Source organism: Nelusetta ayraudi, unplaced genomic scaffold (assembly GCF_046127955.1).
Source record: "Nelusetta ayraudi isolate G7.1 ecotype Tasmania unplaced genomic scaffold, CSIRO-AGI_Nayr_v1 ptg000017l, whole genome shotgun sequence".
Lineage (NCBI taxonomy): Eukaryota > Metazoa > Chordata > Actinopteri > Tetraodontiformes > Monacanthidae > Nelusetta > Nelusetta ayraudi.
Genome location: NW_027466067.1, coordinates 1,008,526 through 1,027,846, shown reverse-complemented (window position 1 = coordinate 1,027,846; position 19,321 = coordinate 1,008,526). Strand labels below are relative to the sequence as shown.

The window sequence follows — 19,321 nt, the reverse complement described above, 5'->3', positions numbered from 1 at the left end:
ATTTTTTTGGTATTTCTGTGACATTTCATCAAGATCAATAAATGAACCCATATCGTGCGGAATCTTAACCAAATCTATTGGTCGGTGTGAAATTAGAGACCTTACACACAGACAATGTGAGAAATAGTAGGTGACTGGAACGATGTGAGAAGTGCTGACTCATTATTTTATTTTTGTGCACACTTTATGAATATCCACCACTACAAGTGTTAAGATACTTAAAAGATGAGAAGCCATTACATTTTCAACCAAAACTGTATCCCCTTTTCATGAAGAACTTCTGAGACACAAACACACACACCGGGACAACAACAGGAAATATGAGACAGAGTACAAAGTTCATTCTGCTGTTGATGTGGGTTATTTCATGATGTGGGTTATTTCACATAACCCAAACAAACAACAAACACAAATGATTATGAATTTGTTATTTTTAAGGATTAAAAAATACAACAATGTTGGAATTTGGACAAATTCCAAAAAATTTACAGCAAGAAGGTTACGTGTTATTCGGCCAGTCTAGTACACACAGAACGAAAGGTGTGACCTTGAGAATGTTGGTTCTGCTGCTGGGTAGGTTATTATTACTTATCATAGCTGAAACTGAAACACTACATGTTTCAATGTGTCTTTTCACAGCTTCGTCTTTTGCTTACAAGATTTAGGATTTTGAAAACTAATCATGGAGGTTTTCATAACTGCCATAATAATTACAGGGTGAGTTTTATATTTGAAAAAATATAAATGTATATATATTTATATACTTACAGTACATACATACATACATACATACATATGTATGTATGTACAGTATGTGTGTATATATATATATATAGACACACACACACACATATATATACATACATATATATATATATATATATATATATATATATATATATATATATATATATATATATATATATATGTATATACACACACACACACACACACACACACATGCAATTAGCAAAAAGTTAGATCACTTTTTATGACGTAACTGTAAACCAAGCTGTCCTTATCCAAAATAAATACAAGTACACACAACAAACTATTGATGCATATCCTGTGAGAAAATGTGACTGCCACCTTTAATCAAACTCACAGTTGACTTGCTTTCAGTGTTTGAAACCCACAGGTTTCATTGTCAATCAGTGTCTTACCACAACAGCACTGTTTTAATCACAGAGGTTGTGACCTGGGCATGAAGTTCCATGAAATGCTTTTTTTTTTTTAAATGCACCAATGATACAGTCATTTATTTATACAACAGAGGATCAGTTAGAAAATATATTTTCTGTTATTTTGTTTCTGAACATTTATATATACATTGATTATCATATTACTATATATTAGTGTGTTATTCATCACATTTTTAAGTAACTTACCCCAACTTATAAATGGAGGCTTTGATGCAAGTAACTTTTCTTCATTCTTACCTTCAATCACTCAGTGTTAGCCCTAGTTTGTGTGGAGGATGCACACAAGCTCTCTGGAGTCACATGCATTGCGCTACTTTCACCTAGTAGTTTTTCTTGATTTGAAAAAGAAGGAAGTCTACTTTACGAATAAAACACAGAACTACCCCTTACAGAATTAGGTTGGGGTGGAGGTGGTTGTGACATGGTTTGACGTCATTAAATCCCAGTACTAGCTGCCGGTAAGCCACCCACCATGGATGGGATGTACTTCCACCCACACAACAGTAGCAAAGAAGTGGATAATTTGTGCGGCGTTCGGTTGCTAACTGTGAGCTCGTAATTTTAATAAATATCCGCGTTAAAGTTCTTCAGGAGGGAAAAAATAGGCAAATAAAGTAAACTGTCTTATTGTATCATTTGTGTCCTACCATTGACTAAGTGCTGTTCCTTATTTCATTTTATATATTTTTTTAAATAATTTTAGTTGCAAGACATGTGAACGCTTTTAATCTGCTGAAACCGTATTTCACATTAATTCCAATGATCTTTTATTATGTTAAACTGCACTCAGAGGTCTTATGAAATGTTGCATTTGGTCGCGTCACATTAATGCCTTTTAAATTCTTTACATCAGTTACTCCGTTGGCATGTTAAACGCTTCGGATTTCTGCTCATCGACGTTTCCAACTGTACCTGAAGGCAGCACTGCATTGCTTTAATGACTGAAATAGCCTCTTCTACCGAAGTTGCCAGCGTGAAGTAAATCACAGTTTTTGAAGTTTTCGCTGTTGCACATCCACTTTTCTTGGCAACCAATACGTGTTTACTTGACTTGTTTGGTGTTGTTGTTTTTTTTCGGACGCTTCATCATTTCCAGTTCAGGGTGAAATAAACTTTGAGCCTACATCTGGGAGTCGCGGGCCGATGGAGCGCAGATTGAAGAGATACGGATGAAGCGCGATGCTAGCTTGCTAACCAAACACCAAGGTAAGGGTGGTAAAAGGTATCGATTTTAACATGAGCTCGTTAGCGTTTCTCAAATGTGTTATGTTGTTTGTTGATGGGATTGTAATAGTTTCTGTACGTACGCGTAAACCAGCCCACTCAGGACTGCGGTTGGTTGAAAACGTCATAAATAAAGCGAAAAGAGTTGGTAACTCTTTCAAGTCCAGGCCCAGCACTCGCTAAAACAGAGATCCTGGGGGGGGGACAAGAAGCCCGACGCCGTGGTTTCTTCTCCACAGAGAACTTTTCAAAACAGTATACAACAATTTGGTCGAGGATTGTGTTGCACCGTTGTTTTACGCCTTGTTGCTCGTGTGGAGTCATTGACATGGCAACAGTGCCATAAACACTGACGAGAAGTTGCTCCTGACGTCGTCAACACCTGCGACGATGTCTTGATGTCTCTTTATTGTGGGTTTACCTTTTTTCACTGTTCGTAAGACTCGATGTTACAGTGTATGGAAAGGTTTGGTTCCTGTTTAGAGGTAAATGTAAAACTGTAATCTCAGTTAAAAAAAAAACAAACAAAAAAAAAACATACAGTATACTGCAGAGAAGCATCAGACGCAACCTTCCTATCAATATTAATCTAGTCCTTAGGGACGCACTGTATCTGGCTTCAGCAGTGACACGCATGTGAAGTTCCAAGGCTGAAGATGCCATCATGTGAGAGAGAGAGGGGGGGAGGGGGGGTTGCTTTAACGTGACGCAATGTTTTTGTGATGGGTGATGGGATATTATCTTTTACAATTAAATCTTATAAATCCCTTATATGCTCTCATAGACATATATACTTGTATTAGCCATTATTCCAACCACTTTGAAGACATTGAAATGCTGTGGATTTAGGTCAGGGGTGGACTGCTTGCCCTCAATGGGTTCTAAAATTTGACACACGTGCCGGAGCAGAGATATGTTGGAAATATGTTCTTCACATGTTGTGCTTTAAGGTCAATCAAAAATTGACAAAAGCATTACGACAAAGTAACTGTCTTTTAAGCCCCATGGTATTTAGCTCTTTATTGAAATGACTCTTAAAACACTGAAAAAATACAAACTACAGCTATTTTATTACTTGCTTACTATAAATATAATCTCTTCCGGTTCAGAGGGACAGATTAAAAAGCTTAACGGGCCACATACGGCCCCCGGGCCGTAGTTTGCCCATGCCTGATCTAGGCTGAGATTCATTTAAACATTCCTGCCGTCTATGCATTCCTGAACACGGCCCGGGGGGGGGGGAGGCAAAAGGACAGGAGTGGCTTGACCTCTGAGACCCCTCTGGCCCTGTGGTGGGATGGTCTTCACAGAGCTCATGCTGTGCAAACCAAGCTTGAGCTTCCCAACCAACAGAATTTTACCGCAGAATTTGCATTCAGGGCAGGGAGACCTGAGAATTACAAAAAAAACAAAAAAAACAGCCAAAACATTAAGTTTGAAAAACCTATCAGACGCAAATTTTTAATGTGTGTGTTTAATGTAAATATATCAACACATAGCGTTAGTTTTCATCTCATGTGGATTTCGGTCATGTTATTTTCCACGTCAGCCATTCAGAGGAGGTTAATTCAGTGTAAAAGTGTCTCGATGTGACGGTGTCGATGCGTTTAAGTGCGTTGGCTCGCAGTCACGGTCGAGGGCACAGCCCCCCCCAGTTCAGAATAGCTCTTGATTTGCACAGTGGTCACAAACGTCTAATTCAGTAATCCACATCAAACGCACCACATCTTGCATGCCGGCTCATTTGAGATACATGTCGTATTTTTTTTTCCACTTTTTTTTTATTTTTTATTACAGTTTAATTAGAGCCTTCAGGCCATACGCGGCGGCGCAGCTGAGAGGCAGTGAGAAGGTGGGAGGGAGCGGCGAGCTTCCTAGCACATTAGCGTATCTTTAAAAGCCTTTTTTTTTATGACGCCACTTAAAATGAGGTGCCAGCGCAGGGGAAATGATACAGCAGGGCCTGGTGAAAATACCCAGCTGTGACTTACTGGAGTGTAATTTGCGATTTGCCTGGCAGCTGACGGGATCCGCACGCTGTGGGCACCATCAGTTCAGGCAAACGCGTAGAAAAAGGTCTCAGGAATATGTAAAGAATTCGCTTGGCCAGCTGCTGCTGCTGCGAGAGAGAGGGAGAGAGAGAGAGCTTCCACAAAGCTCACTCTTTCTCTCTCTCTCTGTCTCGTGGGGAACTCCAGTTTATATAAAACGACCCATGACATCCACCAACTGGTCGCCCTGCATGCCGGGTGCCGTACTCTAGTTGGAAATTGTCCATGTAGCAACGCTGAGAGAGAAACACCATGACAGCCCTGCTTCCCTGCTGAGTGCCACTGATGCACCGCTCTGCCACAGCGGAGGGTGAAGTGCTCCTCTCAAGAAGGACATGAACGTCTTGTCTTGTCGGACTCTTTCTCAGAAGGAGGTTTCTCTGTCACGCATTTATCATTTTATCTTATAAAATGAATCGAATTCCACAAAAAAACTTACTGCTTAGCAGCTCTGCGCGTTTTTAGCATACTGTACACTTGGAGTGATTGATTAGTGGCTGGTTTTCACATCTTTGAATAAGGAACTGCAGTCCCATTTTGTTTAAGTTAGTATAATGTTCATTTCCCCCTTTAATGTAAATATATCAACACACATAAATGTTATGTGGATTGTACTTCTGTTTATCTTGATGAAACAGTTTTTTTCCCACGTCAGCCATTCTGAGGAGGTTAAATTAGTAATTTGTCAATTTACCCTTTTTTCTTTCAACTGCTTTGGCTAACTACTACTAACTACTACTTTAACTACTACCTATATTTGTATTACTCAATTTCGTTTGCGCCAACAACCAAAAAAAAAGAACTGCCGGTCGTCAGCCTGAAAAAGTCACTTGTGAGTTCTTCCTGCTCTTGCCACTGTCGGCATTAGTTTGTTTGGCTCCCGGCCGTCCCTGCGCCGTGACGTCTGCCGTTTGAGTGGCTGTCAATTGCCAGACGACTTACCAGCGCGTCTGGCCACCGACATTCTTGGAAAGCCAAAATGAATATTGAGTTTGACAATGAATGCGAGCCATGCGCTCCCAGAGCAGGTGCTGCCACGCCGAGGCCGTAAATGCCGCCATGTGTTTCCTTTTGATTGGTGTGGTAAAGAATCACAGGCCACAAGATGATCTTGGCACGGGTGACTTGGCGAGGCGGTGAACCAGAGACAAGCTGGCATAAATAGAGGGTTAACGTATTAACGTTAGATGTGTAATTTGTTCATTCCCTTGAGCAACTACTGAAGCCTTCTTGTTTTCACAGTTCGTAGCTCCAACTTTTCAAACAAGGACAAAAAGAAATGTTAAATGCTTTGTTTTGTAATTAACAGAATGTAAATGATTAGCCATTAATGTTTTATGTTGAAATTACCACACTTGAGGTTGAGCTATCATGTTGTGCAGTAATAGCTTTGTAATTGGACCTACATCACTCTTGGCTCGCTAAGGCTCCTGTGTTGCAACACTGATAAGGAGATAAGGCCCTCAGTGCGATTTCACAGCTAGTGTGCCATTGTTGTTGACACAGTTTCAGCCTTACACAGGAGCACAGTTATATGATACTGACTCAAGCGCTTGGCCACTCCTCTTCAGCAGGCAGGCAGCAGCTTTCTTCACTGGGTGAGTCTCTCATTCCCGGATTGCCAGATTCCTCTCGACTCCGCTCGGTGCCCTGACTTCCACTCGAGCTCTCAGTCCCAGCAGAGGGGTTTCCACACACTGGGATTTAAGGAGGCTTTTGGGGTTTTATTTTAAGAAGTAAGTGCATTTTATCATGTGTCTTATGTCAAGTGTTGGTTAAGTGCTTATATCTGTATTGACTCTGTGTCTGCGTCTGTGTGGTGCACTTGTTTTGGATGTGGTATTAACTGAATAAGCGGGTAGCAGTTTTTGTTTTACTTCACCAGACTAGAAAAAACACTTTTTTGAGTGGATAATTGGAAAGTATTGTAAAGTATTGTTAAACAGAACATGACCACATTTATTTCAGCGCTAAGTGAAAACTCAATGGATGCATGTCCAGAATGATTCACCCGACCGCTGATCAAGCGTTCCAAAAGAAAACTGTGGCAGAATATTTCCTATCGACCAGGACAGATATTGAGTGAAGTTTTCTTTGTATCAGCCAGTTGCTGAAGTACTTCTCCTCCGTCACTGGCTTCTTGGTGTCGTGGTGGAGAGGCTGGAAAACTCCCAGGAAAACCCAGTTTTCCTGGGGGTTTTCTTTTCCCCTTACTCTGGTGAGTGGGGAACTTTCCTGCACCTCAACTTTCCTGCACCTCTTGGAGCACCGCACAAGTTTCAGTGTGACGTTGACTGTCATTATTGGCTTAATGCATTAAAAACTGTAGGATTTTGCGGATTCGTTCCTCTGTGATCATCTCAACCATTCACTCCCTCACCGCCACTGTGAATGTGCCGCTTGTACCTTGTATAGAAATAGAGTTAAGAGTTGTTGCAAGGATGGAGTGAACACTCCTAATGAAGTGACGCTGGAGCTGGCGGTCTGATAGATATTAAGGCCTGTCACATGCTGTCTCAATGGAAGGCACATGAAATTTAAGTCACTGTTCTTGTTGGCTTCATAAATGGTTCATTGCACGAGTGTTTGTTTACAAAAGTCCCAAAATGTTTTTTGGGCATTTTTTGACACTCTCAGCTCTGACCATGAGTTCAGTGGAATTGTTTTGATTTTACTTTCATCCAAATTAAGGAGTTGTTGCTTCATTTATTGCATCTACAAAAGTTCTTGGAAACAACCTCACTGGCGTGAGGCCTGTGAAGTCGCAACTGACACGCTATGCCTCTGTGCTAGTTCCTCATTTAAAATCTTTTATTTGTTTTCAATTTTTTTTTGTTTTTTGTTTTTTTTTTACATCAAAGCCTTAAGAAGTCACAGCTGCTTATTCTTTACAGCACTTTTTTATACAATGTTTTCCAAACTCTGCATAAAACGTTCTCCAAAACAGCATTCTTGATATCGTTTATAGTTTTATGTTCTGGAATCATGTCCTGTACATCGTCAACTCTTCCTGACATCTAATAGACGACATTAGTTTCATAATTCTTTTAAACCATTATCAAATTGATCACAGATGTGAACGGGAACTGGCAACAAGCACACCAGCGACTGGCCTTGCACTTTAATCTATTTTCCTTCTTTTTATAGCTGTAATTGTTGTTTGCTAAAAGTACGGGTTGATGTGCTGACATGCCAGCCGGGGCCTGACATTTGCTGTGGAGAGTTGTTGTTTAGGTGTGCGCGAAATAAGCAGCTTAGCCTTAATTTTAGAGACACCGCAGCCAGTTAGCCACCGGCTGAAAGTGTGAAGGCTGAAAGCTGCAGTCAGAGTCATATGAGCAGCGTGTGTCACGTCCCGCCTCTGCTGGGCCTGAAGTCGCCTGATTCGTCAAGGTTCGGTCGGGCCAAAACGAGGGATGCACCCAAACCACTTTACTACAGAACGAGTACAGTACTTTCCGATACTGAGTATCTTATAAGGTACTCAGTACTTTCTAATACTGAGTACCGGAAAGTACTGAGTACTGACTACAATACTCAGTACCCTGCGATACTGAGTACCTCAGTATCGGAAGGTACTTGGTACTTTCCGATACTGAGTACCTTATAAGATACTCAGTATCGGAAAATCAAAATTACTTTGATTTTGCACAGATGTTGCACAGATGTTTTGTCATTTGAACAGCATTCCTCAGCATGCTTTTCTAGAACATGTTTCACTGCAGTACAAACACACATTTAACACAATTGTCACTTACATTCATATACAACCGGTATCAGTGTCACGGTATCGGCAGGTATCTTACAGGTTCGAGTGGAGTGCTCGACACTGGTATCGGTACCGATACTGGTATCGGCACCTGTGCAGCCAAAACGATACTGGTACTGCCGCTCCTCTTTGTCGCCCCTCTTCACTTTCATTTCATCTGCGGCGTTTTTCACGGCAGCTGGGAAGAAGCTCCCTGCCGCCGGCCGGGATACACCTCCCCTAGCGTGCTACCACCACCACCACCACCACCACCGCCGCTGCATTCCAGCGCTCTTAAAAGTTAATCATCTAACCAGCGGCTCTCAGAGTTTCACAGACACCGGCTGAATTTATGCCTCATACGTCCCAGGCCGCTTATCTGGTGCAGCGAGTGAGATAATGCTGATCATATGACATCAGAGACCGAACAAACAAGCAGTCACAGGAAACCAGCCAGACGCAGCAACGTGTCTGCTCACTCACGCCGTTAAGAGACTTATGACTGCTGCGCAGGAGTGATGGGTCAAGAAGGCAAGTCACACCTGAGTCACCCCGGAGGATGTCACCCGCTGACTAACGGCCTGTCATTTCAGACAGTTGCGCTGTTGGGCGTGAAAATTACTTTGTCGTCATTGTGACAGCTCGTCTTGTTGTTTTTAATTTCTTTGTTTTGTTTTGGTTCTTTTGTAGGATTTTCGTTCTAAAATTGTCGGCATAATTCACAGGAAATGGCGACTTTTCGCACAACCCAGTGAAGAACAGCAACAGGAAGTGAAGCCACTGACATGGAAGGCAACGGAGAGATCAGCGACTCGGACAGCGGTATCATCCTTCATTCAGGTGCGTTTGGCTCGCGAGAGAGAGAGTGAGAGAGAGAGAGAGAGAGAGACAGAGCGAGAGAGCAGGCTGTGTTTGTCCACCGGGAATATTTAACATGAATTATCTTATTTCTATAAGAGTTTCACGTGGCTTTTTTTCCTTATTTCAACATGAAACATATCAGACGGCCTCTTTCCTTCCCATCATTATATAATAACTATGATGACTTCTATTCTCTTCCTGACACACACACACACCTTACTTGAAGCAGGGAGGAGACCGACCTATTCTAATGTTGCCTCTGAAACCATTTAATCCAGTGTGGCACGAATGACGCTGCAACAGCAGGCGCAACATACGTGACAAAATGTTTCAGTTTAAACATGATGTGTTAACATCAGCGGAGATCTTGGTATTTCAGTGAGCTAGACATTTAAACACAAGTGTGACTTCAGTATGTAACTTAACTGGAATTAATTCTATCAAATTTCATTATGGCAAAATATTCTGTGGAACAATGGGGCCATTTTTTTTAAATCGCTTTGACAAGCAAAGTAGTTTTGAATGAGCACTATTAAACTACAATTTAGCAGGGCATTTGTTTTTTGTTTTTTTGTTGCAGAGCAGACCGACTTTTCAGTCCACAGGGTCAGAATCACCATTAAAACTCTGAACCTCTGAGTCCAACAGCTGAATATGAATTCACTGCAATCACTAGAATCCGGTTTGATTTGAGACTTTCAAAGACTCAAGATGCTTTACGCTGTATAAAAGAATACCAGACGCAAAGCTTTGCGTCTTGCTACGTTGTTTCATTCTTGTATTGGCTGACATTCCTCGAGCCTAAACTCAGCCTTGTGATGTCTCTTCTTTACAATGAAAAAGTGTCGCGCCGCAAATAAAGAAGGGATTGTCACTGGAGGAAAAGGAATTCTTTGCGCCATTGTAGTGCTGTCACACTTCTTTCCTGTTGCACCGCCGACATTTGTAAATACCTGCAGGGACTCTGTTAATAATCTCTGAAGGAATGCAACACTTAATGCATTGTGTTAGCGAAGCCACTCCCACACCGCAGTCCTCACTCACCCTGGGCTCCATGTCATCTATCAGCCAGGCCACAGGCATCGCCAGCCAGAGTGTAAATAATCACAGAGATCTTGAGACTAATGCTGTGGTGCCACTAGCTATCATTCAAAACATTTCTGGTAGAATGCCAGTTTTGATGCTGGTTCCAGAACAATGCTTTTTATTGATGCCAGATGGCAATTACATGCACAGCACAAAACTTTGATTTTCCGTTTTACTGGTGATTCAAATCAGGATTTCCTCCAAATCAAGCTTGTTGTAATCCCGTCCTTTGCTGCTACATCCTGGGCACAAACGCTGCATTTTGCTTATGCATTTTGAGCCACCTTCATAAAGTGGAGCCTCTTTAGAATCTTTGGCATGGTGCTGATTGTCACTTGACGTAAACTAATGTCTTTAGTTCTCGTTTCTATCATGTCAAAGGCAATTGCCAGCGATTTCAGATCTTGACACATGTACGCCATTATTTTCTCACAGACACAAGATTTACTTTCTTGGATATCGTAATTTTGCACCGAAACATGATTATTTTTCAAGATTCGATGGGATCAGAACATTCTGGACGAGGCTACAAATGTATCCAAGTTGTCTTAGATGCAAGAGTTATTTGGGGAGTTTTTTTGGAGCAGGCTGATAAAAGTAACTTTCCGGTTGAAATACTGTCAAGATTGAAATACTGTCAAGGTGCCTCTGTAATTAACAAGCTAGTATACTTCTAGAATAAAGACAAAACTGAGCAGGCAGAAGCAAACATGAACATGTGTTTTATATACAGTACTACCCAGAAAATTAGAATATCCTGAAAAGGTGGTAGTATTTCTGCAATTCAACTTAAAAGGTGAATGTGACATATTATATAAACAAATAATATGCAAATCAATATATTTGAAGTTTTTATTTCTTTGGATTTTGCTGTTCAGGTCTTGCATCTTAAAAAAAAAACTCAAATTCAAAAACTCAGAAAATTTGAATATTACATAAAGTCAAATCTTTATCAAAATCTTAATCAGCAAAGAACAACAACAAGGAACTGCTTGAGATGTCAATTTGCGTGTAATGGCTAAAATTTGTTGGTTTCAACTTTTATGTTAAATTGCCTAAATAAAACTTTTACTTGATATTCTAATTTTCCGCATAGTACCTGCCAAAGATGTTATCTAAGATGATCACAGGGTGACAATTATATACAACAGCTGAACACAACTTCCATGAATGGTAGCATTTATTGCAGGGCTTCCATATCAGACGCTCCATAAAAAACATTTCTTTGTGGGCAGATCATAAAGTTCAATGCTGAGGAGAGCAGAGTTACTTTTAAATATTCTTTTGTCAACTTCCCATATTTTTTTTTCCTTGTCTTTATAGTAGTAAAAACACTACACAATCATTCAATAGATTTGCTTCTGTGTAATTTTTACATTTTTCTGTTGTAATTCTAGTGTTTCTCTCCTTATCTCTTTTTCTTTATCTGATAGTGTCACTAATAGTTTGTTTTTGTTTTTATTAAAGTGGTGTCCTGATTCAGTTATACTCATATGTGTTGCTTTCTAATGAAGTCATGGGATCTCTTCTCTTCCGTGGGCCCAGGCTCTGACAGCCCGACGACGCACACAAAGGATGTGACCACACACACACGGGCCATGAAGCTCAAACACCAAGATCTCCGAGAGAAACTGGAGCGCTGCATCCTGGAGCTGAAGACGCTGTGCATCCGAGAAGCTGTGAGTGACAAGTGTCGAAAAAGAAAAAAAAAAATCCACACAGCCTGTAGTTAAAAATTCAAATCTCTCTGCACAAGTAGAAGTCGGCGAATGTGTGTCCCTCCTCCCACACGGCCGAGCAATTATGATGGTTGAAAGATGATCTGAGTAACAGCCGGAGACAGTCACACACAAATAGAGACACGTTACATAACTCAGCAGGCTGTAACAACATTTCTTTTGTACATGTCCTGTGAATCAATTCTGTTCTAAAAGGTTGATTAGGTGGGGTCATTATGGTGCAGGCGGGGTGTTTGGCAGTGCATTGTAGCTTAAGCTACCAACGTTGTGCTGCAAATGTCTCTAGGTTGGGTTCAGTCATGACCACACAACAGACCTTTAATATTCTTTGGCCTCCTTCAAGCTCTCATTAGGCTAAAGGCAATAATCATCCCTTTGCTTTAAAACATGTGGAATCAGGGAATTCATCCTGAAAATACATCACAACCTGGGACATTATTGGCAGGCAGCGCCCTGCCAACCTTTCGTTTTCAGTCTCATCTTCCTTGTTTTCCTGAGAGAGAAAAAAAAAACCAAAAGGACAGATACAAATCAAAGATTGCAACAGTATTTCCCAGACTGCATGCGTACGTTCTTTGTCACGCACTGTTGCTGCTGGGTAAAATCCCAAGCTCTGATCGCCCTTACCTGTTGACACTAGGGATAGGCCCTCCTGTTGGGGCATGTTTTTGTGAGCTAATGGCACGTACGAGGCCGCTCCCTTCTCGCTGTGACAAAAGAAACTAATCTCACCGGCAGCAGTCAGATGATCGACTGTTTGAGGAAATGGCCGGGGAAGGATTCTGGTCAAAGTGTCTGTTTTCCTGCCGCCTGTTCTCAGAATGGAGAAGTGATGACACTTCTTGATTTCCCCTTCTTTTGATTTTCACTTGGACACTTGATACGGTTCAGCACGTTGGACCCAAGAATGTAATGCAGTTGTGCAACGGATTCCGAGAGCCAGTTTGCCTCAACATGTAGGGATGGATGAATAAGAGTATTCACTCCATCACTCCTACACATATAAGTCAATGAACCTCTCTCAGCGTTTCTCAACCTTTTTTTGAACCATGGCACAATTTTGTATGTTGAAAGAATTCCATTTCACACCACCAACAAAAAAAATATTAGAAAATGACACTTTTTAGCCAACGGATGACAATATAGTCTCTTAATTCACTGATACTCTGGGCCTGTTTAGATGCACACAAAGCTGATATCATGGGAGGAAGATAGGCTTACATTCCTTGTAAAACACAGTCACTCCACAATGGATTGCTGTTGTTTTTTAGATCCATCCGTCCATCCATCAATCCATCTATCCATCCACGTTCAATGCCCAATCAAGTGAAATTGGATCATTTTTCACAGCAAACCTGACATTATCTTGCAGTACCGCGGCGCAGTGGTTGAAACACACTGTGCTATTTCTTGCTCAAGTCACATTTATTCAAATATATTTGAATTGACGACCTTGATCGCTGATATTTATGTGATGTTTAGGAGTTGACGGGACGGCTGTCTGATGACTACCCTCTCCTGCCGGGGGAGAAGCCTCCACAGATTCACAGACGCATCGGGGCTGCGTTTAAACTGGACGCCCAAAGTATCCCTCAAGGAGCAGAGGTACAGCAAATCATTCACGTGCCCACGAACCGAAATCGAGTTGATGTTTGAACAACACGGAAAGTTCAACGACGCTTCCTTCGACAGGACTCCAAGCTGAGCTTGGTGGACGCCGAGCTGGCGCTGCAGATGAAGATATTCGAGGCGGCGCGCAAGCTCTACGAAGAGCAGCATCCCAGTAAGGCCGTGAGGAAGAGTCGGTTGCTGCAGTGCAAGAGGGAGGAGAAAAAACTCAGGCGGCTGCAAGAGACGGCGTTTCAGCTGCAGCTGGAGCACGGCCGGTCGTCACCGCTGCCAGCCTTGAGTCTTGCACAAGGTGAGAGACGACTGGACACAATATCCCGCATCAAATCTCTTCTGTGTTCGTCTGTGTAAAAAAAAACAAAAACAAAAAACACTTCAACAAACATTCATGTGATGACGGGATAAATATTTTGTCTGAATTTTAGATCTGGGGACCTCAGACGACAGCTCTCTCTCAGACTCTGTTGTGCAAGATGAGGGTAAGCCCTGGTGTTTTCACACCTTCAGTTTGTATTTAGTTTTTTCTTTTTGTCTTTTTTCCAAGCTAACAGCAGTGACGTTAACTCATAGCGAATTAGTTTTGGTCCCTCCCATTTAAGGTTAAGTGTGTAATATTTGGAGATTATGAGAAGAAACGGCAACATGTGGTAGTTCACTGGCAATGTCTCCTGAGCTTGCCAGTGAACTACAGTGGCCTGCGCACACAGACTTGGATACCTCATCCACCTTCTTCTTCGTTGGTTTAATTAAGGACGCAAGATTTCACCCTAAATACGAAACGCGCTGTCAGGCGACCTGGATTGTCCTCACCAGGCTTCCTTTGAAATATGGTGGTGCAAGATGGCAGCTAACTGGGAGCAAGACCCTTGATCTTTGGATATTCTTATATGAGAACCAGTCATTGGGTGGTAAAACTAAATTTTTTCAGACTTTTATTGGACTGCAAATATCCACTTTTACTAATGTATTTATGGGCAGTATTTTGAGCTTTTACCAATATAAAAATCATAAATCAAGCCAAATTTGACTCACTGGACCTTTAAACCTAGTTTGTTGCTTTATTAAACCCATGCGGATTCAGTTAGATTGCCTGTTCTTCATCTCTCTCTACTGCAATCACACAGCATATTTTCCTGCTTTTTCAGAGGTGATGAGTCAGTCCTCACAGCTGTTCTCGGTAATCGCTGGTGGAACTCAGGCTGACCCGTCGACCCCGCAGTCGGTCACAGACGGCCCCTGCGTGTCTCCAGCCAGAGACCTGCGGCCTCAGCCCCTCGCAGCCCCCGTCCATTCTCCCAGTCTGAGCATCAGCTCCGCCCTGAGCTCCACCTCGAGCCCTGTGTGCGACCGTCCTCCCATCGAACCCTCCCCGTGGTCAGAGTCCAGCCTTGACCAACCGTATCAGAAGTGCAAGAAGTCCCGCTCCTCCAGCAAGACCAGGTAACATCCGCAGCTCCTCCTCCTCCTCCTCCCCTCGTTGAGTTTTTATCAGTTCTGCCAAGGTCTGTTCGGCTCTTCTGGCCTCTGCCCTCCAGCTTTACAAGATTGTGAGTGAAGTTCACCGAAAGAAAAAAAACATTATGACCAAAGTTAATAATTGCATTTTCAAGTTTTTCCATTGACGACGTGTTTTGTGCTGTTCTGTCAATCCCTGTTATTGTTACTCATCCGTTACTAGAGACTAATAGATGGGAGCAAATTCTTCCCCCTTTAATCCAAATCACTGGAGTGGTAATATTTGTGACACTGCCATCTGCTGTTTAGTCCTGTAACACTGCTTCATCTTCATGTCCGGCAGTCCAGTCAAAGAAGTGCTGCCGCCGCTTGAGGCCTGCCTTGAAAAATCTGGTTTGCCAGCGCAGCTCTCCCACCTGAAGCTGAGCCGCAGCCAGTCCAGCAGCACTCCCTCCACGCCAGAGATGCGTGTACACAGGCAACTTTCTCTCAGGTACTGAAAACTCAAGTCCTACCTGTTTGTAGTATGACTCTGAGGCTTGTGAATGATAAACTGATGCGCTGATAACGAGAGAGATACGATTCTAGAAGTATACACTGACATGTTGTATATGCTGTTCTTTTTATTATCGCGCTTTATTTTTGCCGGTGCCGCACAGCAACAGTGTGTATGTGGTGTTTTACATATTTGAAAATATTCTACTGCATTGTAAGATGGTCACTTTTATAGAATTGCATTCCTTATTTCCAAACATATCAACGTCAACAAATTTTAACCATCAAATCCTATCAAATCGTTCCATATTAGAGGTTCAGCATTTTTGAATTACCTTAACCTCTGCGTCGAGATGCATATGGAATCATCTATCACAGAGTGATGTGCAACCCTAGTGACTATAAGTTAGCTCTGCAAATAATAGGAATTTACAAATAAGTCTACCTCACAAATAACCTGTCTTTGTTCCTTTTCCGTGATTGTTTTCTTCCACAGATTATCCAACACGGACTCTCCGTTCGAGAAGGACAGAGGTCGCGCCAGGGGTGCGAGGAGGCGACTCACAGAATACACTATCACTCTCCCGGAGACGCCCCCCGCCGGTCCCCCCCCTGTGCTGCATTACGCCAGCCGAGCCGGCTCCGAGGACAGCAACTCTGAGCACTCCTTCGCCTCCTACAACAGCTCGCCCTGCCGGGAGCTGCTGTGCGACTCGCCGGTGCAGCACCAGTCGTCTCCGCGAGGCAGCTACGCGCCGCAGCCGTCCCCGCGGCAGCCAAACAACTTCTACCACAACTCCAGACATCAGTCCAGCCCCTGCTTCCACAAGGCCTACAGTCCCGAGGAGGTGGTGGTGTACCCTCCGGACGTGGACCTGGCCCGGGGCTACTACGCCCAGCGCTCGCCGTGCCCCCCCAGCAGGTACGGGTACTGGCACCAGGACGCCGCCGTGTCCCACCACCAGAGGGCTCAGAGGCCCTTCCCCCCGAACCCGCTCAGACTGTCCCCCTCGCCTCGCCCCGAGTGGGAGCGCCCGCGCTACCAGAGCGGCGGCGGCGGCCTCTCACCACAGCTGGTGAGCGAGCAGCTCAAGTCGTGGCATCGGCGCAGTCAGCTCACAACGCCGAGGTCCCGCTCGCTGGACAGGCAGGGAGCCGTGCGGCTCAAACACCTCCCCAGCCAGCAGCCCAGCGGCTACCAGAGCCACAAGTACGCCGAGCAAGTGAGTGAGAAAAACGTTGACGCTGAACGGGAAATCTGTTATCACCTGCTCACATGTTAATAATGATCACCTCGATGATTTTAATCAGACGTTTTATATCCCAAAGTGATTTTCAGTAATAAGCATTTCAGCTTTGAAATTTTCCTGTAGGTCATTTAAATTGGATGCCTTTTTTTTGTACCATGGGACGAAAAAAAAACAACAATATAGCACTGAATGCTTAAAGGTGTTTTCCCTTTATTCCTAAATGTCATCCCTTGCTCCACCGATAAACTGTGTGCCGCAGCGGCTAGCTGACCTAGCGGTAACATAACACATCTGATGCGTTTGCTTAGCAGTGACCGAGAGAAGGTGTTTTTATCCCATCGCCTTTAAGATTTCCACTCCCATTCATTCAGGAAACATTGCCAGGGTGCCAGGGTAGAGTTCCTGTTTAAAGCTGTGAAGAATAATCTACATATAAAATCAGTGTATCAATTCAGCTGCCATTTTCACAATTTTTTTATCTGGCTCTTGCATTAATGTTTCTGTCTGGATAGATGGAATCCTAAATAATGTGAGCTTGACAACATGCTCTTTATGCTGCTCATGTTGTAATGTTGGAAATGTGTTTTAACCGAACAAGATGCAGGCCATTGTATAATAAAATGTTACTTTTCTGTCGCTCTCGTCAAGGTCACCCAGAGAAGAACACCTCAGAGTGCTGCGGATGATGCTCAAGGACACTGGGTTGTGGACGATGGCACTCACTTTGCAAGTCAACTGTAAACCCTCACTAAGAAATCCTCTGATAACTCAACAGACTCGCAGTTCGACTGCTCTCTGCCCAAAAAGATCAGTTTCATCCACGAGTCAAGTGCAACGATCTCTCAGTGTCCAGTGAAGGAGTGTGAGGCTGTTACAAAGTCGTGCTGTCCATACCAACCACTGCATCCAAAGGGTCACAGTTAAAGTGATTGCAAAGTCGGTGATTAGACTTTTACTTAAGAAGAGTATTCTTAAAATGTTTGAACTGAAAGAGCCTTAACGCTATTTATTATTACTAAGGTGTGTTTGTTTGAAAAGAAGCTGCGTTGTGACAAAGCTAACGTGCTGCCACCTCAGAACTACTACTAATTCTGTCATCAGAGTGTTTCAGATAAACCTACATCAACTTGTACTTTATACGTTTACGGTACGTAGTCATATGCACTAAAATTACGAGATGCTGTTATCACAAAACTGAAAATGTATATCAGTCACTATGCCTAAATATTTGTAAGAGTTCTAATGATGTGAAATCAAGTAATAGTTGAGTACTAAAAATGTAACTTTGTTTATAATTTCATTTTGTGTTGACTGGTTTGAATTAACATGTTAAACGTCAGTCACTTAGTATGTGTGTGTGAGCGGGTGTTTGGGTGGGCAGCCTCTCTCTCTCTCTCTCTCTCTCTCTCTCTCTCTCTCTCGCTCTCTCTCTCTCTCTCTGTGTGGCTATGCCAGTTAACTTGAATTACTTTTAGACTTGATGAACTGGTGGAAACTAGAGGACAACTTGACTTACAAAGTACAACAGGAGAAGAGTCTCGATGCTTGGCAGCTATTGTCAGATTAAAATGTAAATGTCTTGAGTTTAAATATAAACTCCCCTTCATCTGTGTTCGACAAACGATTTACTTTTGTTAAAAAATATCTTTGAAGATGTGATAAACAATCTTAGCGTTCAGAAATCTTTTAAAGTTAGAATTACAGCTCCCACAAAGGAATGTGTTAAAGATGTGTTTCACTTAACTAGAAGTATGAAGGGAGCAGTAATGTTATGAGTACATGACCTGTTCATGGTTTTTTTTGAACATGTCACTAAAGTCTGCGTTTAATCCATTTTTTCACAGAGACTTTGCCTTTGGCAAAATCTGTCAAAGGTTACATTCTTCATCAAAAGATCTAGAGAAATTTAAATATATCTTTATTGTAAACAGCAACAACAACACACATTTATTTTGGTTGTCTGCCTGTTTTTGGATTCTCTCCACCAATGTCAGTGCATTATTTTTGAATAGAAGTATACACGTTTAGGTCCATCCATCCATGCATCTGTCAATTTTCCATGGATGTCTTTTCCTACAGTCGCGGTCACTGGCCTGTACTGGAGCCCGTCCCAGCTGTGTTTAGGCGAATGCTGGGTTCACCCAGGACAAGTCACCAGTTTATTGTGGGAGGGGTTGGAGTCCCTGTAGAAGAACCCTCAGACAGGGAGAACATGTTAACAGTTTTCTTCAATTCTTATTCTACTCATGTTAAGTTTGATCCTTTTCAATGACAGGAAAACGGTGCAGATTCCACCACAGATTCACCAAAACAATTCTCTGATCTTATCTTATTTTGGGGGGGAAGTCAGACCTGATACCAAAGGTGACAAACATGAATTTTCAATATCAACTGCAGCTAGAGACTGTGCTGGTTGTATATCTGTTTTTCTTAACATAAATTTGTTTTTACCCCTTTTCTACTGCCTTTTTTATTTGTTTGTGTACATTCAATGGTAATAATGTGTTCCTGGTTCAATTCTGTGAACATGTTTTTCCTGTGGAAGAAAATAAAGTATAAACATTTACTTTTAATTCTCTTC

General features: G+C 42.5%; 1 protein-coding gene across 4 annotated transcripts; it reads left to right on the top strand.

Moving 5' to 3' along the window:
* The first annotated feature begins 2,138 nt into the window (after positions 1-2,138).
* Positions 2,139-19,306, top strand: inavab (innate immunity activator b). 4 transcript variants are annotated; one of them, XM_076024472.1, is made up of 11 exons: positions 2,156-2,180; positions 2,299-2,408; positions 8,951-9,065; positions 11,718-11,851; positions 13,394-13,516; positions 13,604-13,832; positions 13,966-14,019; positions 14,686-14,980; positions 15,339-15,488; positions 15,987-16,713; positions 17,389-19,306. In XM_076024472.1, the coding sequence occupies exons 3-11, from the start codon at positions 9,011-9,013 to the stop codon at positions 17,479-17,481; spliced, it is 1,860 nt and encodes a 619-aa protein (XP_075880587.1). In that variant the 5' UTR covers positions 2,156-2,180; positions 2,299-2,408; positions 8,951-9,010; the 3' UTR covers positions 17,482-19,306. The 4 variants fall into 4 exon arrangements, with proteins under 4 accessions (XP_075880586.1, XP_075880587.1, XP_075880589.1 ...); XM_076024471.1 differs by having other exon boundaries at positions 2,139-2,408; XM_076024474.1 differs by lacking the exons at positions 2,156-2,180; positions 2,299-2,408 and adding an exon at positions 5,344-6,075.
* The last annotated feature ends 15 nt before the right edge of the window (positions 19,307-19,321 follow it).

Bases quoted from the DNA above. Each gene is read 5' to 3' on its own strand.
- inavab (XM_076024471.1), top strand. From the start codon at position 9,011: ATGGAAGGCAACGGAGAGATCAGCGACTCGGACAGCGGTATCATCCTT. The intron at 14,020-14,685 runs GTAAGCCCTGGT...CTGCTTTTTCAG, and splicing joins CTCTGTTGTGCAAGATGAGG to AGGTGATGAGTCAGTCCTCA. The intron at 16,714-17,388 runs GTGAGTGAGAAA...GCTCTCGTCAAG, and splicing joins GCCACAAGTACGCCGAGCAA to GTCACCCAGAGAAGAACACC.